The 24540-nt window shown below is 38.3% G+C and overlaps 3 protein-coding genes and 1 long non-coding RNA gene across 7 annotated transcripts; 2 read left to right on the top strand and 2 right to left on the bottom strand.

Moving 5' to 3' along the window:
• Positions 1 to 1504: 1504 nt before the first annotated feature.
• On the bottom strand, positions 1505 to 6991 carry bag3 (BCL2 associated athanogene 3). The gene is made up of 4 exons (XM_042432919.1): positions 6676 to 6991; positions 4201 to 4536; positions 3728 to 4054; positions 1505 to 3594 (listed from the first exon to the last, which is right to left on the bottom strand). Exons 1-4 carry the CDS (start codon positions 6874 to 6876, stop codon positions 2692 to 2694), a joined length of 1767 nt encoding a protein of 588 aa, XP_042288853.1. The 5' UTR covers positions 6877 to 6991; the 3' UTR covers positions 1505 to 2691.
• Positions 6202 to 17166, top strand: tial1 (TIA1 cytotoxic granule-associated RNA binding protein-like 1). Of its 4 annotated transcripts, none has more exons than XM_042432921.1 (12): positions 6202 to 6371; positions 9788 to 9884; positions 10166 to 10264; positions 10403 to 10457; positions 10561 to 10648; positions 12466 to 12541; positions 12827 to 12935; positions 13280 to 13375; positions 13496 to 13580; positions 13809 to 13932; positions 14244 to 14407; positions 14600 to 17166. In XM_042432921.1, exons 2-12 carry the CDS (start codon positions 9873 to 9875, stop codon positions 14721 to 14723), a joined length of 1032 nt encoding a protein of 343 aa, XP_042288855.1. In that variant the 5' UTR covers positions 6202 to 6371; positions 9788 to 9872; the 3' UTR covers positions 14724 to 17166. The 4 variants fall into 4 exon arrangements, with proteins under 4 accessions (XP_042288855.1, XP_042288857.1, XP_042288854.1 ...); XM_042432920.1 differs by lacking the exon at positions 6202 to 6371 and adding an exon at positions 9010 to 9355; XM_042432922.1 differs by lacking the exons at positions 6202 to 6371; positions 9788 to 9884; positions 10166 to 10264 and adding an exon at positions 11670 to 11739.
• A 58-nt stretch (positions 17167 to 17224) lies between these two features.
• pkd2l1 (polycystic kidney disease 2-like 1) lies at positions 17225 to 23827 on the bottom strand. Its single transcript, XM_042432924.1, has 15 exons — positions 23548 to 23827; positions 23095 to 23208; positions 21669 to 21796; positions 21236 to 21489; positions 20890 to 21114; positions 20566 to 20794; positions 20311 to 20481; positions 20031 to 20212; positions 19820 to 19940; positions 19638 to 19736; positions 19430 to 19551; positions 19220 to 19337; positions 18917 to 19050; positions 18672 to 18813; positions 17225 to 18320 (listed from the first exon to the last, which is right to left on the bottom strand). Exons 1-15 carry the CDS (start codon positions 23825 to 23827, stop codon positions 18201 to 18203), a joined length of 2439 nt encoding a protein of 812 aa, XP_042288858.1. The 3' UTR covers positions 17225 to 18200.
• On the top strand, positions 18236 to 19426 carry LOC121911442. The gene is made up of 3 exons (XR_006099857.1): positions 18236 to 18331; positions 18719 to 18832; positions 19271 to 19426. It is a non-coding gene; the product is annotated as an uncharacterized LOC121911442 (long non-coding RNA).
• Positions 23828 to 24540: the final 713 nt, after the last annotated feature.

Below are 24540 nucleotides of genomic sequence, written 5' to 3'. Positions count from 1 at the left end.
ACAAAATGATGAAGCTCAACCTCTCAGTTATGAGAGATTTCTCAGGTTTAAAACCTTTCCTGTCACTTATGAATAAATATCAAATGGTAATAAATGCTGTTCTCCTTCAACTGATCAAATGCCACTATGAGAGGCAAGACTTACAGGAACTGGAACCTACCTTCTTTTTTTAACGGAATAAATATTCAACGTAACAAATGTACTAATAAACATGTGAGAAATTATTTTTACAGCAAAACGAAAATTACTCCACGTGGGGAATTTATCATTGAAAAAAAACATTATTTATTTATTATTATTACTTTTACCCTTTGTCCTGACTTTATCAACAAATTGAAAGTGAAATCATATCTTTTATGTTATCTTTATGATGCCTAATTGTTTTCTGTTATTGTCTTAATGTCACACATGTTGTAAGTGATACTTTCTATAAGTAAAGTGATGAGAACAAAAACCTATATGGTTAACTATTTACTATTGTGATAACAAAGTTATTATGTGATGTTACTATATTTTGAAGATACAATATGTTGATTATAAGATATTCTTATGGATGTCACAATTGTCGGAATTAGTTTTCTTATCTCTTATCTTTTCTTTATCTTTTAACTTGTTGATTGCTGTCTTTGAGGTGTGGCTTTGATTCACAGCCACTGCACCTCTGGAGCTGTCAGGGATTCAGTGATTTTAATTTATGTAAGAGCATCATCAAACTAATGTCATTTAATCCCTTTTTATTTTACCAGTTTGGGTAATTTGTATATATAAAAAGGCCAAGAAGACATCCACACCCACATAGAAAAAGGGGGCACCATTTTCTCAGTCATGACTCAGTGGAGCCCTGCGGGAAAAGGGAGCAGCTGACCTCAGACAAAGACATGACTGTAATCTTACCAAAAATTCAACCAGCACTGAAAGTCAATCTTCACAAAGGTGGATCACACACATGATTTAAGTTCCTCTCCACTGAAAAATGTGTTTTGCCTTTTGTTATTTCACTTGAATTAACCTTCACTGCGTAGAATGATGTACTGTATGTCCAGAGTTTGATAGTAGAAGATCATATTCATCTGCTGAAGAGGGAAACTTTCTGTGTGTTCAGCGTACAGCTGTGTTTAAGGTTTATATGTACAGACATAATTTTGTGATATCACAACTAGCTCAGAAGCCAATCCTGGTCCAATATACAACTTAGAAAAGTTTTAAGAATTCTTTCAAATAGGTAATTGAACTTTTTTGTGGAAAAAAACATATCAGACACAAATTAGTATTCGAAACAAGAGTCTTAAAACATGTTTTGAGGTGATCTTTAAAATCTGGATTATTTTGGAAGGGAGTAAAAATTGTGTACCCTAAGTTCAGTATTAGGTATACTGTATATACATAATGTTACAGAAGCTCAAGAGAAGAAAGTAACTCAGACTATGCAAATAATACAAAACTATGCTATGTTGCTGACAATCTCTTTAAAAAGAATTTGTGGAGACTCAAATATTAGTCAGAATGAATGTCAAATACATTTTATTTCAACCATACCAATGTGACTTGCTTTCAACAATGTATTAGCCTGCTACTCATAACCCGTGATCAACAATAAGCCACAATCCATAATTTGTAAAGGTGTATTCGGCAGTGACCCTACATTACAGATGGCTTATTTTACTACACAAACAATTACAGGGTAATAATAAAAGTAATTTTGTACCTTTTAAATGATAGATTGATGTTGTTCATTAGTTGAATAACTTGTCACAGTTGGCATTTTTAAGGCTTTTAGGCCATTTTTGTGTTAGTGCTATTACAGATTGTGGCTTTGGTAGTTATACAAGGACATTCTGACAATCTTAAACTGCGATTCCTTACTAGCACCAAGTGCTGATTGTCTGACATCTCAAGTAGGTTACACATCTCAGGTCCGTTTGTCATTACACATTCATAAATGTACCAAAATACTATATAATGATATAAATACTGATATAATATTTTGAAATTACAGGTAAACCAATGCACATACAAACACTCAAACACACCAATCAAAACTTGTGTAACTGATATATCTCAAATGAAGTGCTGCTGATCTTTCAGCATGATACATTTCAATGATGGCAAAGTGCGAAGACAGCAAAATCAGTAAATGCACTAAAAGCAGCATCTAATAAACATACTCATTGTGTTTTGTGACAAAGCAGCTTCAACATGGCCTTGTGGCAATAAAGGGGAAAATGCTTTTCTGTTGACTGAGTTTCGCAGTGAGTTCTGCTTTAAAGCCCCCTGTGTTTGCCCTTGTGTACTAACTGATGTGCTGACTGGATTAAGAAAAGCGTCATACAATATTTGATCAAGACAAAAGGCAACTACACGTAACATTTCTTAAGAAAATACTTTTTCTTCCATTTATTGATAAAGGCCTCTTATTCAAACTTTAATTTGACTAGAAATCGTTGTCAACACCTCGATCATGACAGCTGTCTTATTATGAAGACATTGGCACAACATAGAAGGCAACAACATTGGCTTGAAAAACATGACTGCGCTGAGCCACCATCAATTATGTGCTGAATGGCAGGAAATACCAACACAGTTAATCAATGCATGCAACTTTCACAAATGCTGTAGAGAGAGGAGGAGGTGGGTAAGCCAGATAAACAGCAGGCTATTCTTCTCTCATCTTGATTATGACGTGTGCAGTCATTACGATATCTCCTTTGCCATCTCAACATTCTCCTTGGTGATCATGCTGGGCTCTCCTTTCTGTGTCAGGTTGTCTCCCTCCATTGAGGTCTCGCTTGCAGGCCTTGTTGGCTGATCCTCCAGTTGCTCCAGTTCTTCCAGTATGGTCTGAACACGGCGGACTCCGTCCCGTCTCGCTTGCCGTACATCTGCACGACCCTCTGGGTCAACCGAGTCTAGTGCTAAGAGCTCTTTGGTCAGCAGCTCCTCCAATAACAAGTATTTCTTATCATTCTTCTTTCCATCAAAACATTTCACTTCCTGCTCCAGTTTAGCAACCCGCTCCACTATCTGCTGTACTTTAGCCAAGCCGGGGTGAACAGGGCACTGAGCAGGCTGTTCAGCCTCTACCTTTACAGGTGGAACCTCTGGAGGAACAGCTGCCATGTCCTGGGCTTCTGGTTTTGCAGGTATTTGGACTGTGATGTCTGCAGTATGTTGTTGTGGTTGCTCTGGTTTCTGGGGATGCTGGAACTGTTGTTGCAACTGTGTTAACTGTTCAGGCTGCTGAGGCTGTGGAGACGTCTGAGGAGGTGCCTGCTGGAACTGCTGCGGCTGCTGGAACTGCTGCGGCTGCTGGAACTGCTGCGGCTGCTGGAACTGCTGCGGTTGCTGGAACTGCTGCGGTTGCTGGAACTGCTGCGGTTGCTGGAACTGCTGGGGTTGCTGTAGTGGTAGCTGCTGGAAGTGTTGAGGTTGTTGAGGTGGAGGCTGTTGGAAGTGTTGAGGCTGTTGAGGCTTTTGACCATCAACTTCTGTGTGCAAAGGCTGGGGGAACTGTGCATTCTCAGGTTTCTGTTGAGGGCTATGTGGTTCCTGCTCCATTTTCTGGGGCGGGTCTCTTGTGAGGATATGCTGTTGAGCCTTGGAAGTTTAAAAAAAAAAAAAGTCGTTAGGATATGTCACTATTTAGGTCAACACATACTGACATGATGATCAAATCCTTGTTAAACATGTCAAAGGATGACCCAGTAAAAACACACAAAAGTAAAATTACCTGTGGTCTTTCTCCCATCACCTGAGTGATAATAGGTGACTGGCTTCTTATATGAGGAGGGATGTGAATAGCAGCAGCATCACGATGCTGGGGAAGCAATATCGGAGAAGCCCTTTCCCGGGGAGGCTGCATTACTGAAGAGTAGCCAGGCCAGGGCTGTTGGTGCTCTGAGTAGGGGACGCGCTGAGAATAGACAGAAGGATTTATCTGAGCCTGTGTTTGTGTTTGGCCTCCTCCACCCTCATGGATCACCGGGATGGGGATATAACCTGCTTGGAGACCAGTGCTGCTGGGCCGTGGGGGTTGGTGATGTGGGGCAGTGTAAGCCTTGAAAATAAATCAAATTGAAAATTCAGTATTTGGTCATTTATTTACACTCCAAAATTATGGTACTTGATTCATAACTGAATACAAATTATACAGTATTGCAGCATACATAGCCTTATATTTTTTCTTCATTACTCAAGTCCCACCTCTGCTGTTTGTGAAACAGGTGAGCTGGCCATTACAGGCTCAGTGGAGCAGCTGTCTGCAGGTCCATGTAAGGGTGATCGAGGCCTGCAGTGGAGCCCTGGCGTCGGGGAAGGTGTCCGCCCATCTGTCCGGATATTCTGTGCAGTGGTTGGCTGAATGTAAGAATAACACGGGTGCTGTTGCTGTCTGAGTTCTGCGCCCTCATGGAAGACTGGGATTGGGACATAACCTGGGCGAAGAATGGGGTGTTTCATCTCCCTCACAAAGGTCTTCTGTGGCTCCTGTGGGCTGGGTTCTGGTGGTATGTTGGGTCCATTTGCTGACACTTCTCTGACCTGCAACACAGTCAGTAGTATAAAGATATATTATTGTGTAAGTGTCATATAACAACTAATAATTATTTTACAGCAAAGAAAATCAAGGATCATGTTATTTCTTCATATTATAATATCCAGCAAAGTGAACTAACTGATTAAAACTGCTCAAGACACTTATAAGACCAATTAATTAAAAACATTTTAGGCAACTCCAGTATTGGTAATTAAAAAATTAAGTATTTATTAAAACAATTTAATCACAAAAAAACATGATTAGTGAGTACAGTGATGTCATTACAGTATCACTGCAAGCTTGGTTAACATTATTATGTCAAAAACCTCAGACAAGTCATTATTAAATATTTTCCAGGTGATTGGTTTAATTTGAGCAGTTAGACATTATCATTTTACTAAAAACTGTGTGTGCTTACACAGTATATGAGCATAGGGAGTAATACCATTTATAGCTCATACATTATTCAGGTACTTACTCCTCCACAAAGAGATTTACATTTAAATCAGGTACATCCAAAATGTAGCACGAATGACGCTACATACATTTCATCAGTCTTATCTGAATCTGTTTAGCTAAACATGCTATTTGCAATTATTAATGCAGAGAAGCAAATAGTTTTCAAAATTGAGTAGTATTTAAAACAGGATAGTGCTCCAGGTCCTGAGATAATTGCAAAGGTTATAGGTTAAAATGTGATATTTCCGCAGGGGGGTGCCAAAAGTATCACCTCCTTGAGTATTTGATAAATGAAAATAACTTCTGATTATTAACGTGGACTTTTACATTAAGCCCATTTCCAGTTGTTGTGTTTGTGTTTCATACTTTTGCTATGCTACAATCAGCATGACATCATTCAACTGGCTGAATTTCCCAATTTATCTCACACACAATACTTTGGCACACCCTCTAAACTAACTTGTTATTAGCCAACCATTATTATATCATACTCAGAGTAGAATACTTCTTTTTTCTCTGTTGTTCGACAGATTTATTAGGCTAATATTAGTTTTATTTCACCCTTCCATTGAATTATGAAGATAGTTTCATAAGTGAATTTCCTTTCTTGTGTCTTTGACCACACCTAAAAATTTTATGAAAAAGATCTCAAGAGTACATTTGTAAACATAATAATCTGACTAGAAGTGACTCCTTATTGGAGACTCACTATTACTATAGATAGTATTTTGTATTATTCTCAGTGTGCCAAGTGACTAAGCACCTGCCACTGACAGCCAAGCAGGGTTACAAGCAACAGGTCCACTAATAGTTCAGTTCTCTGTCAATGATAAATCTGAAAAGTGATCAAAGTTCTGCCTGTAGCCTCTGAAAACAAATACAGGAGACTGCAGAACAAAAACCGTATTTAAATGTAAGCCACTGGCATTTTTCCTCTAAGACAAAAGTTATGAAATAGCTGTGAACGACCCTTTGCCCTCTGCCATTTCAGTAGGGGACACTGCCAGCAGCATTGCACCAATTTTATCCCCTGACAGCTGTTTTCTTTCTAGCAGATTCTTCGGGACACTAACTTTGTCTCTCTCTCTCAGACGAAAGATTACCAACTGGCAGCATGTGAAGCCCACTTCGCTCCCTCACAGTTACACGGGTTTTCTCTGCAGTAAATGTTTTTTTTTTTTTTTTTTTTAACAGCTGCATATGATCTGCAGGGCAGCCAGCGCCTCCTGATTCAGTTTTCTCCACAGGCCAAAGTGAACTGGACCAGCCTCAATCCTTGTAAGGGAAAAAGTTTAATATGAGCAGGACGACGCAGTGTTTCTAGCCATGGAGGTATTAAAACACTGGGAGCCCATCATAGGTAGCCTTTACATACTGCAGGGTGAGTCATCGAGTAATTATAGTCTTAGATCATGACACGGGAACATAACAGGGTTGATCACCCGTTATAATAGGCTTGTGAGCTGTCTGTGAGGGGGAGGTAACGGTGCCAAACAAGGCCTATAGTCAACAAGATTAATATATATCAGTGATGTAGCGCAGCGCTTCTGCCGGTTTGACAGCGTATTCTACTAAACATGCATTATAAGCGACGTAGCTCGGAGTCAAAAATGCGTTAAAGCCGTAATATTGACACTACAACTTTATCCCGACGCTCTTCTTTTAATTTTTTTTTTTTTTTTTACCTTTTTCGTGTCGTGTCTCGGGTCATTCCAGGTTGTCGTGCGGTTATTGTGATCCACAAAAAAGGGCCATCCCGTCTGAGGGTCAATTTTGACTTCCCATCCGAGGGGCAGAGGGTCGTTGTCATTATTTGCCATGGTCAGTATCGGTGACTGTGTCTTCATGCCGTTCATGTTGCTGCTGCCTGTCGAGTACTGAGACATTTTATACAGGCGACGGACGCTTTAAAGATTCCTTCAAGTGACGTGGAAAAGTGGGCTGGAAGTTTCTCGAAATAGCAGGGTTAAATGTTGGAGGGGAGGGGGGCGGATAGCGCTACGGTGGCATGGGTTCCCAAACTTGTTATGTCGCAGACCCTCTCTACCCCTTCACCCCCCCCCCCCCAAAAAAAAAAAAAAAAAAAAATTCTGATCTGCATTTGGGTTTTTGCATTTGGGAGCCTCTATAGGATTCTTGCCGCAGCTGTGGATATTGACTGTGACTCCTCTGTCTCTCTGACTGGGAAATCCTCACCCTAATTTTGCGGGGACTCCCATGCAGGAGCCCCGCAGTGGCCCTTATGACCCCCCATTTTGAGAACCCAATTTCAGGGAATCCCAATAAGCTTGCTCATAACCAAAGATTCCCCAAAATAGATGTACTCAGACTCCCACTTGAGAAAAATCTTGTCCAAGGGAACTCAGTCTGGGCTTATTTGGTACACAGTTATGTAACTGTGGTGGTGTGATACAGTGTGGGCACAATGACACCTCTAATGACAGTTATTCCTTAATCATAGGACTTCTCCCATTCAGCTCCATACTATAAAGGAAATACTAGTAAATCAAACTCATCCTTGCGTGGCTGGAGACTGTCTGAAACCACCTCCTGGATTTTTTGGATGTGCTCAAACATAATTTTGAAAACACAATTGAGGACAAATTGATTTCTGTATGAAACAGTGAGAAGATTGGAATTAATAAGACCTGTATTACATAGCCTGTGGAGCCAATTCATGTGATGATTGTAAAAATCTGCTTCATAAATATTTTCCAATATATTATAGGGATTATATAGTGACAGTAAAGCTTATAGGAGATACAAATGAATCCAAAAATAGCCTAATGCATACTGTAGACATTCTCTTGAACCCAAATGTGTGCATGCATGCAAATTTCTTATTGTGATTCTTTTTTTTTGCTTGGGTGAAAAATTCCAGTCATAATTCACACTACCAAATGATTATCTGATTCTTCCAGTGATGAGGTTGATGTTTCCAGAGTATTTCAAGACATCTTTCCAAATATTTCATGACATGTTTCCAGAATATTTCATGACATCTTTCCAAATATTTCATGACATGTTTCCAGAATATTTCATGACATATTTCCACAACTGAGGAGTATGTCTGACTTCTGCAAGCTTCAGCAACCAACAGGAATTTCAATAACACTGATATGTGTTTGGTAACCACCCACCACCATGCCCTCCCTGGACCCTTCTCTAAGGTGGCTTGTAATGAAGTGGAGACCTCAGTGTTATTACTCAACACAAATTGGAACCACAGAGATGTGAGGAGAGACTGAAGATAAACTTTCAGTATCTTTGGTGGAGATTTTCTGGATAATTTAATAAGGGCAGTGGACAAATTATACTTATTGACCTTTTAATAATAATGACTAACTCATTAAAGCCAGTATGTGAGAAGATTTCAAAAATTCCTTTTGGTTTCCCACTGTTAGTTTCAAAAAAAGTATTCCCATTGGTATGCCAGCAAGTAATTTTTTCAGCAGTCTTATATTATTCAGCTACATTTTTTCACGTTACTTTTATATTGTCTACTATGTGTATGGGCTGCTCCTATATGTATTTATCCCCTTTTATTATTACTGTTGCTCTATATTGACAATAATAATTGCTGTATTTTTGCCTTTAGTTGACGGTATGACGGTGGAAAGTGACGTGACAGTTTAGGCGTACTTTGAAAAATAAACAATAAATAAATAGCCTACTTTTTAATGTATGTATTGATTAAATTAATTTCTTTATTTTTGTGTAAATAAACTGTTTATGCAGTGTAAAACAATCGTTCTTAATTTGACTGGTTGTCCTTTTCATACAGTAGTACAGTAGTACCTTTTGTACAGTTAGAATAACACAGCTATAAAAGATCATTTGTTAATCAAAAATATGAATGTGATATTCAAAACGTGCCCACACTGAAACCTTTCCGCCCCCTGAGCTCATCGTATTCCAGAAAGGTCCCCACTGCCGTGAACCACCGACCAGCGGTGACTAAAACAAGCGAACCCTTCCAGTACATTTCAAAAACAAGTCTTTGCCTAATGTGATAAATATAAGTACTGTACGTGTTCACTGTGTGGGATTTTTTTTTAAAGTTAATAATCAACGAATTGCCTCGAGAAACATAGATATCTTTAAGAATATAATTTTCCACTGTTGAAATCGTAAAAAAAAAAACAACGGCTTTTTATTACTTTACTCTGACGTCACCGGGGCACTTCGCACGCGTGACGTTTATTCTGGCGTCCCGGTTAGCTAGCTTCAAGGCTAGTTAGCTACTTGTTGGAGCAGCTTATACCGGAGTCGATTAACGTTACCTAACTAGCAATTAGCTAACGTTTTCTCCCCCTGGTGACTGTCCGCAGCGACCATGGACGACGAAACCCACCCCAAAACCCTGTAAGTAACATTAAGTATATAATAACCCTGGGTAATGGTAGCTTAACCGGTGGCTAACTTAGCTACCCGCTGTCTTCACAAACCCGGTGATTACGCTACTGTGTCGTTAACTAGCCAGACAACAACACTGACGCGGGATTAGTTAACATGAGGTTAACTGTAAGCAATAAAAAAAATAAAAAACATTCTTATTTAATATACTTATGTAGTTAATCTACTGTCTAACGTAGGCCGGCTTGTAAGTCATTTAAGTTAATGTAAACAACGTCACACGAATAACCCACCATTACTACACGATAATGGCCGAAATAACCTGTCTGTAGGTCAGTTTTTTTCAGAATAAATATTACTATCTATACAACACCATCGTTATCAGGAGGATACTGTTAAGAGCGCTCATTAAATTAACCTCATTTCCTCATTCCCTGCCAGGTATGTGGGAAACCTCTCCAGGGATGTCACAGAAATTTTGATTCTGCAACTCTTCACCCAGATAGGGCCTTGCAAAAGTTGTAAAATGATAACAGAGGTAAGCAGCACAAGATTGTTTTGTTGTGTCTTCCTGTATGTCTTTTACTTTTTCTTTGCAGGTCCTCTGCACCTGTCGTTCACATCTGGATGGTGTGACGTCCCCACTTTTCACCAAAAAAAGTTACCAAGATTTCATGTATTATACTGTTGGAAAAATGTGAATACAGTGAAAATTTCAGTGAAAATAGACAACTGTTTTCAGTTGCAGTTGTCTACAATATAATGGAGGAAAGCTGAAATAATCTTTTGTACTTTTGCATTTGACCTTGTCTCTTGCAGCACACAAGCAACGACCCCTATTGCTTTGTGGAGTTCTTTGAACACAGAGATGCTGCTGCAGCCCTTGCAGCCATGAATGGAAGGAAGATATTAGGAAAGGTAGGATCATTTTTCTGGTCTAAAGTAATAGCCATGTTAGACAGTTCATCTGTTGTCTGAACTACACTGTGATTCATGTTTCTTGTATAGAAAATGAGTGATGTCTGGCAGAATTTTAAATGAACTTTCTGCTTTCAGGAGGTCAAAGTAAATTGGGCCACTACTCCAAGCAGCCAGAAGAAAGACACATCTAGTAAGTCTCCACTTATTGATCCTCTAATCTGCTGTAATCAAAGTTTACCAGAGAATAGTAAATGGTGTCCCTCCTTTGTTTGTTTGTTTTTGTTTCATTGTAGATCACTTCCATGTTTTTGTGGGTGATTTGAGCCCTGAGATTACCACTGAGGATGTCAAGGCTGCATTTGCACCTTTTGGGAAAATCTCGTAAGTTCTTGCTTTAAAGGTTATTTCTTATTATGTTCAATACAATAATTTCAATGCTACAGTGCAAGCATATTGTTTTCTCTAAAGTTGGATAACATTAAGGTACTTCTTAATAATCTCCTGTAAGTTTATGTTCTTAAACAACCGTCTATGGCCATGTTTACATGCATGCAACATGGGTATTGACTTGACTCCCCAAAATTTAATAATAAGATTTCAAATATAACGTACCAAAAAAGAAACAAGAGTGAATATTGAGAAAGCAGACTCATCATCTGCAACAAATGCCTGCAAAAAAAACAGGCCTAGACTACTGAGCATCTGGATGGATGGATGTTATTTATCTTTTTGATTGTTCAGCACTGCAAATAAGCACTTTATGTACAGCTTCTTCGACAGAATACATTTTCAGGCAAACAGACTGATAGATGTGCAGGATTCAGGAAATTTATGCTTTTTTCACACAGAAGTGAGAATCCAAGTTGTTAATCTTGTGAGGTGCAATATTTTGAAGTAAACAGAGATGTTTAGTGCTCAGGTGAACAGCTTCATGTTTGGTTCAGCCCGATGTATTCTATGTCATTTTTATATCATAAGAGTACTACAATCATGCATGTAAACATGGTTGATGGACCAACATAATTTTAAGCATCACATGAAAGTAGATCTCAGAATGGACTTAACCTTTTACTATTATATTAATGTACTGCTTAGTTTTTAAAAACATTCTTAGCAGATCGAAACAGCCTAATTCAATTTATTGATAATAACACAATTCCTGTAAGCTATTAAGTGCTTTATTGCAGTTATTCACTTGTGGTTTCTGCATTGTGTCTCTGTTTTTATGTCATAGGGCCAAACATTATGTTAAGTGTCAGCTTAGTCCAGTGTTGCTTTTCTTTGCATATTTAGGGTATGGTAAGTAACTTGTATGTCAGCAAAATGTAAGCTTTGTGTATGAACCTTAACAGCTTTTAGTTGTGGGTCTCAGTGAAGTAATAGCACTTTGGTTATTTTACAGAAATGCTCATAGGATTGGACAGGAGCTTGAAGGCTAACAGCAAGGAACTGTGCACTCTGGAGACTCAGATGTAGTTTTTTTTCTCTATTTATTCCATTCTTTCCATATGTCTTTTTTTGTAGATGCTTTGTATTAACGTGATTTAGCTTAGATTAACAAATTCCAATACTCAATGTATTCCTCTAAACCTATGTTTAAATTGTCTCATTTTGATTTTCATAGTATTGTTTGTAGTGCAATGATCCTCTTCCAAAATTTCTGAAAATGTCAATTTCTCAAAATTTGCAGCTCCCCAAACTCCATACTCCATATTGGTGGTAAAGAATTGACCAGGAAAAATAAAGAAATCTGTTAACAGGCCATGTATGCCGTTTAATTCCTTTTTTTCTCTTTGATATTTTCTATATATTTCTATTTGTAGGAAGAGCACCAATTGCAGATTTTAAGAATGCATGGTAATCTATATAATCTGTTCCTTTGTGAATTTAAATCAGTAGCCTATTGTTTTGAAGACTGAACAAGAAGTGGTGCTCTAGTGGCAAGGCTCCATTAATACATCTGAAATTATGTAAAACCAATACTGTAGGCTGCATGTATTTGTACATACTTTTTGTTTTCAAGTGTTGCTTTGAAGTTAATATTACGAGTCAGTGCTCAGTCCAGGGTCATGATAGCTAATGTACATTATTGTAGGACAGTGTAGAGGATTCACAGTTCAGTGTGTTTTGCGTGGTTCCTTTTTAGTTTGAAACATTCAAACTGGAAAGTGCACTGACGTTTTCATGTTTCCCTCCAGTGATGCCCGTGTTGTGAAGGACATGACGACAGGCAAATCAAAGGGGTATGGATTTGTGTCCTTCTACAACAAACTGGTAAGGCTCCAGTGCAAGAACACAGACTGAAGGTTATTTCTATTTTCTGTTTATTATCCTACTTTTAAAGCATTTGCAGTAATTAAAAGTAGAATTAATCGTAGCTAAAACCATAGTCACAACTTAAATCATCTAACATTACATTGTGTCTTGTTAAACATCACCATTTTGAACATTAGTGAGATTACAAACATTAATGTATATTCTGATATTTGATTATGGCAACTAATAAACTTCATTGATTCATATAATTCAGAGGGGTAACTGTTTGATTTGGATTCATAGGATGCAGAGAATGCCATCGTTAACATGGGAGGACAATGGCTTGGAGGACGTCAAATCAGAACCAACTGGGCAACGCGAAAGCCACCAGCTCCGAAGAGTGCTCAGGACAGTAAGTTTTAGTGGCTGGGGCAGGGTGATATTGACAAAATGAGATACCCAGTACCTTGATATTATTAATGTGACAGTATTTTGCCAATTTCAAACTCAGAAGATATTTATGCACATAAAAATTCTGAGATCATCGTCATTAATATGGTTATGATGGTAACATATGCAGAAATGTTCACTGTTAATTTTCATAATTAGGACAGCCAACAAGCACTAGACCAGACTGTATTTTTAGCTCTGATGTATCCCATTACCATAGTTAAGTCACAGCTTTGGCTTGGAATTGATTTTAATCTCAAACCTTGTATATGAAGTTAAGTTTGTTTTGGCTGATGGCTATTTCAGATGGCTCAAAGCAGCTGAGGTTCGACGATGTAGTGACTCAGTCCAGTCCACAGAACTGTACCGTGTACTGTGGAGGGATCCAGTCAGGGCTATCCGGTAAGTGGCCATTGTTACAGTCCTTAGTCACACTGCTGTAGCACAGTCATTGCTTACCATAAGTGTTCCATAAATAGCCAAAGTACTAATCACATATTTTTTTCTGTTTAATTCTTCCAGAACATTTGATGCGACAGACCTTCTCACCGTTTGGTCAGATAATGGAAATCAGAGTTTTCCCAGAGAAAGGATACTCTTTCATCAGGTACTGCTACCATCTATTGCAGCATCTGACCTCTAGGTGTCAACAAAACCACATTGCATAACTCAGTAACATACCAGTCAATATCAGACTCAGGTTCAGTGGCCTTCTCTGTTATATTTGTCACAAGTTCAGTGCTACTATGAGTAAACAGTAAACTGAATATTTTCTGTTCTGTTTAGTTTTCTGTTTAAGAAATTTGCCTGCTAAGCTGCTGTTTTCTCTTTTAAGGTTTTCCTCCCACGACAGTGCTGCTCATGCCATTGTGTCAGTAAATGGCACAGCTATTGAAGGACACATGGTGAAGTGCTTCTGGGGCAAAGAATCTCCTGACATGGCCAAAAATCCACAGCAGGTAGGGAAATGTCATATCATGGAGGAATAAATGCTCAAGGCCAAGCAGCAGATTTTCATGGTGATCCAGTTATTGGAGTCTTTCCTTTTAACTAAAACAATGAAACTAACAGATTGAAAAACCTCATTATAAATCCAAAGGTATGTTTGCAGAGTCAGAAAATGAAAAACAAATACTAAAATGTTCATTTCAAAATAATAACATACCTTTTTCTTGCACTGTTTGTAAGGTTATTTGCTCCCAATTGAATGCTGAGGCCATTTTTAATGGGACAGTTAAGACAAATTTTTTTCTCTCTTGGTGTCACACAGGTTGATTATGGTCAGTGGGGGCAGTGGAATCAGCTCTATGGAAATCCACAACAGCAGTACGGGCAGCAGCAGCAGCAGCAGCAGCAGTATGTGACCAATGGATGGCAAGTTCCCTCCTACAGCATGTATGGCCAGACGTGGAACCAGCAAGGATTTGGAGTAGAGTGAGTTTTGCTTTGTTGTATGTATTAATTTAATCCGTAATTCACTTTTTGTATGACTCATTTGTTACAGGTCATTAAATGCTCCCGAATCCTGACAGATGCTCACTTGATGTCTCTTAAACTTTCAAAACACTTTTAAGATGAAACAGAAGGAGCACTTACACTAACCAGATCTTTGTGGCAACTTCACAGGCAGTCCCAGTCACCAGCCTGGGTGGGAAGCTTTGGATCTCCGTCAGCTCAAGCTGCAGCCCCGCCTGGTTCAGTCATGTCTAACCTGGCTAACTTCAGCATGGCGGGCTACCAAACACAGTGAGCTGGCCCTAACTTAGTCAATTACCAAGAGGAGTTTGTCAACACTTTTAGACCACACAGCGCTCTTTCATCTGGACAGCTGCTGTGGTAAAAGAAGGACAGGGGCCATATTCACAAAGCCTTTGTAGCTAATAGTTGCTCCTAAACAGTAATTTTTTAAATGACAGTGTTCATTTCACTCAGATTTTTTTAAAAGTTCATTTAATGATAATTCATAGTTCTGTTATAGAAAAGTGCTCTTGGGCTTCTGAAGTAAAGCCAAACCAACTGTCTTTGTCAAAGTAGATGTTACCAGCTTTTTGAATGTTTGACCCTCTGGAAACCTTACGCAGAGAATTCGCAGCGTTAGCATTGGTCACTGACAGCTATCTAACGAATACAGAGATCATTTAATGCCATTCCTCTTATCATCACACATTGAGTAAGTTGACCAATGGGCCAAAACCTGTGTAGTTCCCCTCTCAAATTCAGAGATGGAGCAAAAACATTAAGTGTGAAAATGAACATACATAGAACCAAAACGACTGAGTGTTTCAGTGGAGCTAAAAGCACACGTAGTACAAGCCATCATGTACCTCCAGCATCTCACTGGAATATGACAACCATTCAAGTCCTTGGGAACCTCTAACTTTATAACATTAATATTGAATTATCAAACTATAGCAATATCTGCTCTCAGTTTGCCAATATGTTTATAATGTTTCAACATTTTCAATGGAAAAATTGTTTGTTACAAAATTGTCAAAATGTTTATTTACTTGTCATACTTGGGGCATTTTTGATGACAAAACTCAAGTCTTCAAGTATTGATTAAGTTTTGTAATATACGTCTGTTTTTTAAATGGCACACAAAGAAGACAGATGTACAGATCAAGAGGGTATGGTGGGTCACAATGAATTTGTTTTACAAACTGCACTGAGCCACAAAAACCTATTAAACGTTGGTCTGCGCTTGGCTTCAGCCAATAGCTATAAATTCAGTCTCATTTTGATATATTAATGAAAAATGCTTTGTGAATAGAGGCCCTGTGACGGTAGTTTACCTTTCCAGCATATGTGAAACTCATGTTATTTGTATAAGCAACTGTGGCTTTAATAGACATTTAAGCAGGTGGTGGTATCTCTTGGGTAAATTTATGTACAAAGAAAATTTTACCTTCACAGCTCTAAAAAGCAAAAAATATTAGATTTTTTAAATATTGGAGTGATCAGCATGTTCTTTGCAGACTTTTGATGGATTTTAGTTTAGTTGACCTTGATGTAGCCTAGATTGGACTAATTTATAATCCTGTGTTTCATGGCAAAGGAAATGCTACAGGACATGCTCACTGTATAAATAAAATGTTGTAAAAAAGATCTTAATAACCCCCAAACTTTATAAACATAGTTGACTCTGTATGCTGATTCTGGGCTGGTTTCCTAGAGGAATATTAAATCTTAAATATTTCCTTCCTTTTGCCTTCCTCTTGTTAACCTCAATTAATTTATAGTCATTTCTTTCATATGACTGTAAGAGTTTTGCAAAGATCCAGACTTAATTTAGCAAGAAAACTGGCCCCTAATTATATTGCATCACTTTTCAGTCACCCACCTTTGTAAAGACAAATTGTCATGTTAGGCTTCCTATAAAATGCAATTAATTTATCTTATATTTCGTCTATTCCACTTAAAGTGGAAGGTTTTCTAAATATGTCATTAATTTGTCAGGGCAGCAGGCACTGCTTTTGCCCCTCAGCACATTCTGAGTTTATTTACCATATATCACAGGCAAATAATTTAAAAATCACAGACAAATTGTGACAAAGAATTCATAAAGACGTCCTGCCATTTGGATTTAATTTTCATATGTGCCATTTTGTACAGTGTAACTTGTTAACTTCACTTTCCTTCACTTTCCTGTTCTTGGTGTACTAGCTAACAAACCTGATAATGTAATTTTTTGGTTTGTTTAGAGCTAGGGGGACTTAATGTAACAAAACAGGGTCGTGTTGGCTGAGTGTGTAAATATAAACATTGATCACAAACCTTCATGAAAGAAATAATGTACATACTGTAGGTAGAATGTTATGAAATTAAATACCATCATTAAATTTCAGCAATATGATTTATGAATAAGCCTTAATTGATGTGTCAGTAAATTCAAACTTTATTTACAGAGGCTCCATCACAAATCTAAATTCTCTTCCATTGTGGATTTTCCCATTAATAAGTCTGTGTGCCATTTTCAGGAAGTAGCAGGAAGCAGGTGATGTTTCAGCTTGAACTGCACGCTTTTGACATGTAATATATTTGTTGCTTAAAATATTGAATGTAATGGCAATTTGCTTTTATGACAATAATGCATATAAGTTGAACAACAGAAGTGATGTTTAATAAAGGATGAAATCCATTTTCCATTTAAACGGAAAACTCAGTCACTTCAAATAAAGAAACATTTGAACCTGGTCATTCAGTATATTTATTAGACACTAATAATTTGTGCTGTTTGCCTCACACAGAAACTCTGACAGAAAAACATACATTCAATGTAAATTATGTCTTTTCAGTTGTTCTACTAGACATAGTAAATTACATTTTAACAGTTATGGAACTGAGGTTCTAAATTTTGTACAATCTGAATGTAAAATGCAAATACTAGACAGCATGTACTTTCCATACATTTGCTCAAAATTCGTCCCCTCCTTTTTGTTTGCAGTTATGTTGAGAAATATAAAACCACACCTGCACCGTGGCTACGGACACTTAATTCATCACAAGTTTGCTGTTACAACATTAATTGTTTGCAGCTTAGGAAGTGGACCGAGGTGATGAATAATTTTTGAACTATATATTGCATATAAAATCTATTTGAGAATTATTTTGTGGATTTATTTCACCAAACTGTGCAAACAAGTTGATAATTTTTGAGCAAGTGTAATAAACTTGAACAATTCATAAACATTAAACGACTAAAGCAAAGCAAGCATTGACTTAGTCAGATGTTACGTGGCATATGTACTGTCTAATAATGAATTATATTGCACAACTTTAATGTTCTAACTTACTGTTCAAATATATTACACAACACTAATAATATGTAGATGTACATTCAAGTCTTCTCTACAACATAGTACATTGTAGTCTTATATATATATCTGTGCTTAAACTTTAACCAGTTTATTGTCTTAGCTCTAGTGCAGATGTCTATCAAGCAATCTCAAAAACATCTTTATACACTATCTACATATTTCCATGAAATGTGAGTAACTGTAATTTAAAAGGAGTTTTAAGTGTTGAATATTGCCATGTTTAAATCAAACTATCAATGTTTTTTGTTGTTGATCTGACCGTCATAACAGTTTAAAACCTGAAGAATCTTTTTATCAAACAGACGTTCCTGAAATGTCGTTAAACACAAAGTATTATTTGGTGAATGTACCAGTTATCCTCGTGTCAGCTGACTTCCACATAACTCGTGATTCTGTTTCTCAGAGTTTAATCACATATGACAGTCGAATGTGGAGTTGGTACGAACGGTTGGTCTCCGTGAAGACATCTCAGCCTTTGTTCCTCTGTCCACACACAGCAGGACACTCCCATCTGAGGCAGTTTCATCAGTCTGGATAGGGGGTAATTGAAAATTAAACATTTTGTATTTATAAGAACAAAACTTAGACATACAAGTCTAGTCTAACTTGCTGGAATACTTGTGTATATACTGAATGTACAAAATATCAGAGACCTTTTCCTGATGTTATATTTATGCCCCTTTGGCATTACCCACAACACATTTGTTACATAGCATCAATATACTTTTTTATGTACTTCATGAAATCCAAGAATCCCTAATATTTGTACATTGAGGGCGATGTGTTCTAGACCCTTGGCTTCTCATTAAAAGATCATTTGATGCATACAACTACTGATTTCTCTAGGTGTAGAAATATCTGCAACCTATTTTTCTACTCACATCATTTTTGGTCACAGATAGTTTCCCTGCTGTTTTGTTCCCTTTAGTTTTGTCTTGTAATCCCAGTTTCTCCATAATCAACTCAATCCTGGATGTGATGCCTGCCACAGAGCTTTCAAGGTGGAGAACCTGCCTGGTCAGTCTTTCATGGAAAGAGAGAGGTAATTCAGATTTTGCTTAACGTCCATTGCGATTGTCTGAAATTCTTATTTAAAGAACAAAACAGGTACTTCAAGACATTAGACCTTAGAAACTGTTCCCGATCCACAGAGGTTTGACTAGAGTGGTTCCTCTGGTCATTTACGGTCACGGGAGGCTTCTCCAGTAAATCTTTCCCATAATTCATTCCAAGATTGTTGAGTTCGGCACAAAGAGCATCCTGAGGAAAATGATAACAATAACAAAACACAGATTGTTTGAATTGATCTCTATAAACGTTTGCTTTATCGATTGTTAAGCTAAAGAAGAAGAAAGTAAAACAATATGAAAATGACATGAAGTTGCCATGTTGATCTTGTAAATCAAGTCACAGCATGTCGACTACAAACCCTCTTTTCTTCCAGCTCTGTTTTCATCCTCTCTTGTTCGTCTTCGTCTAGAATTTGGTTCCCATCACGATCAAACCGTGAGAAAGCTGCTGAAATTTCATGATCAGCATGTCCCATCCTACAAGATCATCAGAGTGGTGAAGGATATTTTTTATGCTTTGTGTTGGAATAAGTTGGTATAACAATCTTTTTGATATTTTTGTCACTTACTCCTTCAGAGTTTCTCTGAAGTCCTTGAATTCAATTTCTCCAGATCCAGACCGTAGAGCCTTCTGAACGTCTGATATTTTCTCATTTTTAAGTTTCAACTTCATGAATGTCTTCATGTAACTCTGAATTACAAGAAAAGATTATGCAACACTTATGAAACTGTTTTAGTATTTTAGACAATATGTAAACACAATGGGATTTCTGTTACCTGTTTGATGATGTCAGTAATCTGCAGCTCATCTTTTTGGGATGAGAGCTCCTCCTTAACCTCAGAATATGTGTCATTTATGATGGCCAAAAACATGTTCTGAAGAACAAATGCATGAAAAGGTAAAAAGAATGCTTATCTTTTTCTTTTTATGATATGTCTTGTGTAGCAGAACAACTTACCAGTAGAACAAAGAAAACAAAGAACACATAGGTGACAAAATAGATTGGCCCAAGAACTCTGTTTGCACGGTCGATGGCATCATAATCAAAGTCTCCAAGAATAATCCTGAACTGTGTGAAACTGCAGGAAGGAAAAAGAAAAATGATTAAGTAGTTGATGCTTAATCCTTTTTAAGTCTTTGCTGTCGCTGCTACTTTGGACACCTCTTACATGCACTTGACGAAGGTGCTGAAGGAGTCAACCTCTGTCCCAAAGAGTAAATATCCGAGCTGAGCGTAGGCAAAGAACACGATGAAGAACATGACGGCAAATCCCAAGATATCTTTAGCACATCGACCCAGTGTGGAGGACAGCTGAGTCATAGTCTTATTAAAACTGATGTACTTGAAAACCTAGAGGGACAAGAAGAAAACACACAAAAGTCTTTGGAGATGACGCCACAGCCAGATAATGTTCCTACGTAATGTTTGAGAGTGGAAGATGGCCTTACCTTGATCCATGCAAAGAACAAGTTCACTGCATTCATGTTGTTGTATTGTGTTTGCCAGAATGCCAGAAATTCAAAATCAGCATAGATGCTAGGTTGTTCTAGCAGTTTGCCAAGCAAGTTGTCCACTTTGACAGTACGGAAAATGTTGAATATGATGGCAACAATGGCAAGCTGGAAAGGATAACAATGTTACTTCTTCGAGGCCTATCAGAGGAAAGGACATGTTTGAATAAAATAACAAATACGTTATCTTACCATTATGACCACAATATCCAGTATATTCCAGATGCTTTTAAAGTAGGCGAACTTGTGTATTCGCAGCTCAAGAATCTCCTCCACAACATAATAGAGGATGAATAAACAGAAAACCATTTCGCAGCCGAGGATGAAGTAATCCCAGTAGGTGATATAGCGAATCAATCTGACTGTTCGTATCTGGTAGGAGGGGATTGCTCCACCAGTTGCAGGGAATTCAACTACCAACCTACAAGAAATGGATAAAGCTTTGGTCAACCACAAAAATGGTCACCAACCAATGGGTATTGAGTGCAAAAGCTGCTATTGTCAGCTTCTCTTTACCTGATGACACAGAACATGTTGATGTTTGCGTTGTAAGTGGAGAAGTCAATGAAGACTGCTCTGGTTCCTCGGTCGAGCCAAAGGTTGTCCACCAGTTCTGTCAGTTTGATGGAGCTCTCCTCTTTGGTTTGACTCAGGTCCTGATAGTATCCTGCTCCACTGTAGGTGGTCAGCAAGCCCCAGTGAGAGGAACCCTTGATGTCTTTCTCTGTGTGGTAGGTCCAGCTGCAGAGGAACAAGACAGCACAAACAGCTCAAGAAAAAGCTTTAACGCTAAAGTCTTGCAATTCTTGTATCCAACAGCACACCCAAAGTAACCCTGCAATGAAAATAGTGAGCCACTCACGCAGTGCCATTGATGAGACCGAAGCTGAGATCATCTTCCTTCTTCTCATTGTAGACATCGAAACATCCTGTGATCTCATCTTGGAAGTCTTTGTGGACCTTGCAGGAGTTGTTCTTGATCTTGATCTGCCTCATCCTGGGGACTCCCAGCAGCATGTTCTCATAGTAGATGAAGGACTGGTCTCCACTGTTCAGGGACTGGTTATTGTACCACTTAGTCCAGTAGAGGCCGTTCAGTAATGGTCCCTGGGCATACTGTTCATGTAAAAAGAGGGTGGATGCAGTTTCAGTTGCACACAGAAGACAGTTTGTATTAGTGTATGATGCAAGTTTAGTTGTCTGCCATTATCACACACTCTCTTCATATTGAATTTTTTCTCAGTGATTTGTCACTGTGGTGACCATGGAGGAAATGAATATGTAGGAAAACTCACACTCCAGAAGTCAGCCATGGTGCCGATGGACTGAAACCTAACCCCATTTTCACCGGCTGTATTCACAAACAGGTCCGTCATGGCTTTAGTGTAATAGTAGGTGCTTGAGCTGGTCATACCGTATGTCACTGAAAGACAACGTAATCACATTGTTAACGCCCAGTTGTTGATTCCTATCTGGCTTTGCTCAGGCTCAGCTCTAAATGTTGCTCCATTCAACGGTCTGAAGATAAGACAACTCAGAAGCAGACATGCAAGGCCTCAGTGAAGATTTGTTGTGCGGCTTTGTTTATACCGCAGCAGTCAAATGGATCCAGATTAGAGGCTGTAATTTGTTTGAAGAGAGAGCACGCTGGCCTGATGCAAATAGCCTCTTCAAACAATGTAAATCTAACCCAGACAAAGCAACAATGGACGAGGCCAAATGCTCTTATCGCTACAAGGCAAGAAAGCAGTGCTCATGTCCCTTTCAATCCTAATGCTCAGCTGGACAATGGCTTTCAGGCAGAGGGATGGGGAGGGCATTTGTGGTAGGCATTAAAGCAGAGGGAAGCTTTTGATGGTAAATCAACAGTCCAGAGTGCTCTTTACAGTAACATCCTCCCAAATATACATGGTGAGCACTTCAACAAATCATTAGCATTGCTAAAAACAAAAAGTATTGTAAAATGTATATTGAGATATACAAACGTAGACATTAAGTGCACAAATACAGACACAGTCAACAAAGATATATGATTCACTTGTACTGAAAATACGTTGTATTGCAATTTGTCAAACCCAGACACACTGTTGAATTCTCTTTATCTCCTGTGACACATCATGGATCATTTATGTAGAGCTGCAACAATTAGTCAATGAATCAATTAGTCATTTGATATAGAATTCATCAGAAACTATTTTGATAATCAAATAATCATTATTTTAAGCAAGAAGGCCAAAAAATTAGCTGGTTTTGGCCTCTAAAATGTGATGATTTATTGCTTTTCTGTGTCATACATGATAATAAACTGAATATTTTTGGGTTTTGGACCGTCATCATCTGAAGACTCACCCCTGACTCTGGGAAATTATACTGGTCATTTTTCACTTTTTTTCTGACATTTTGTTGACCAAACGAATCAAGAAAATAATCGGTAGATTAATCGATAATGAAAATCATTGTTATTTGCAGTTCTACATGTATGTATCAAAAGCGGTAATTTTCATGCTTTCATGTAAATTAAATCCAAGTATTTAAGCAGGTGTAAAATTAAATTTAACTCAAGTTTCACAACTTTCTTTAAATAATTAAGAATTAATTGCAAATGCTGTTTCACCCCGGTACTTAACATTTTTGACTTGAATTTTGAAACTACTGCAAGTGTCAGGAATAGACATATTGCAAATTCACAAAATTTTTGAATGGTAAGATTTGAATACTTACAGAGACATATATCCACCAGGAACACCAGATAGACCAGTAACTCCCGTAGCGTGGTTCGGACAAACAGTTCTCTGTTGTTTGAGGTGTTTTCAGTCAATGTTGTACCCCACAAGCCTACAGAAAATCAGCTTAAGTTACCATTGATGTCAGTATGACACAAAATTATTTATCAAGCTGAAACTGTGTTTTTTAAGACCTATCATGCATATTGACTTTAATCCTTGGTATTCAGAAAGCAGCTGATGCTCCGTTGAAGGCCTACTTTGTTTAGCCAACAAAATAACTGACAAGAATTTAAGGTTAAAAAAGGATATTGAGAGAGATTAATTGGTTTTACAGGCTGACTGAACCAGTACCAAAGAAAGTCTTCATTATTCATTCATCACTTGGCAAGGTGTGATCCATACTCAACTTATATTCAAAGCAGAAATACTCAGTACAATGGTTTCTTACCTTTGATAAAAGAGCAGCAGCCTCTGCGTTTCTTCACCAGGCTTTGGTCAGCAGACTCTGGTTCCTCTGGTAATGGGCTGGGGGTGTCCAGTTTGTACATGCTGTCCATGGAGCCCTGGAAGAGCGGCTGTGGGTTGTAGATGGTGCTGACAGCTCGGGGCAGGGGTGGAGGGGAGGCACAGTAGCCCTGGTTCACCCAGGCCCCGTTGCCCATGGCGTCCAATTCACACTCCACCTGCCCAGTCAGGTGGCTGTCGGCCCGGTTGTTCAGGCATTTCATGATGCGAGGCACCTGTGTTTCTCTGTATGGGCTGCTGGTGTTCAGGATCAGGGAGGAAAGTGAAGCAGAGCAGTGTAGGCAGCTTTTGAACACCTGCTGGCGAGATGATTATAAAAAGAGTGGATGACATAAGCTTTGTTGAGGGAGGAGCTGCTGGTCCTCTACTGGAGCCTTTGTAGTCTTGAGATTTAGACCCAGTTAAAACACACTGAGGTGATAACATGGTAGGGGTGGTACTAACACAACATTGACATACTTGTGTGCTGTTTTTAATGGCTGGCTTATGTGTGCATGGATACTTCATGGTATACCCACATACTCAAAAAACAAATGTAACCTTACTTTGGTCGGTGGTGCACTTTCAATTTAACGCCTTAACCAGTAAGAGCTAGTATCTCTTCCCAAGCCTGTTTCACATTCAGGGATGTTTTTTCTCATTTGATTGTACTTTCAGTTACCAGGTGCCTCTAATCAAGTAATAACTTTAATGCTAGCAATAGACAACATGTTCGGTAAAATGAAAACGCATCACCAGAAAACCATGCATGTAAAAAATCTTCATTCTTCTCACCAACAACCCTGCTACAAACTGACAGTGAAGAGCTAAAATCATAAAAATATACTGTCAAATTTAAGGAACTTTATTCTGTAGTCATATTCTCTACCGTACCACATAACCACCTACATGTGCTGGAAATGTCTTATAAAAGAGA

This window comes from Thunnus maccoyii, chromosome 14 (assembly GCF_910596095.1).
Source record: "Thunnus maccoyii chromosome 14, fThuMac1.1, whole genome shotgun sequence".
NCBI lineage: Eukaryota > Metazoa > Chordata > Actinopteri > Scombriformes > Scombridae > Thunnus > Thunnus maccoyii.
Note: the sequence above shows the minus strand (reverse complement) of the source record. Positions and strands in the feature narration are given on the sequence as shown.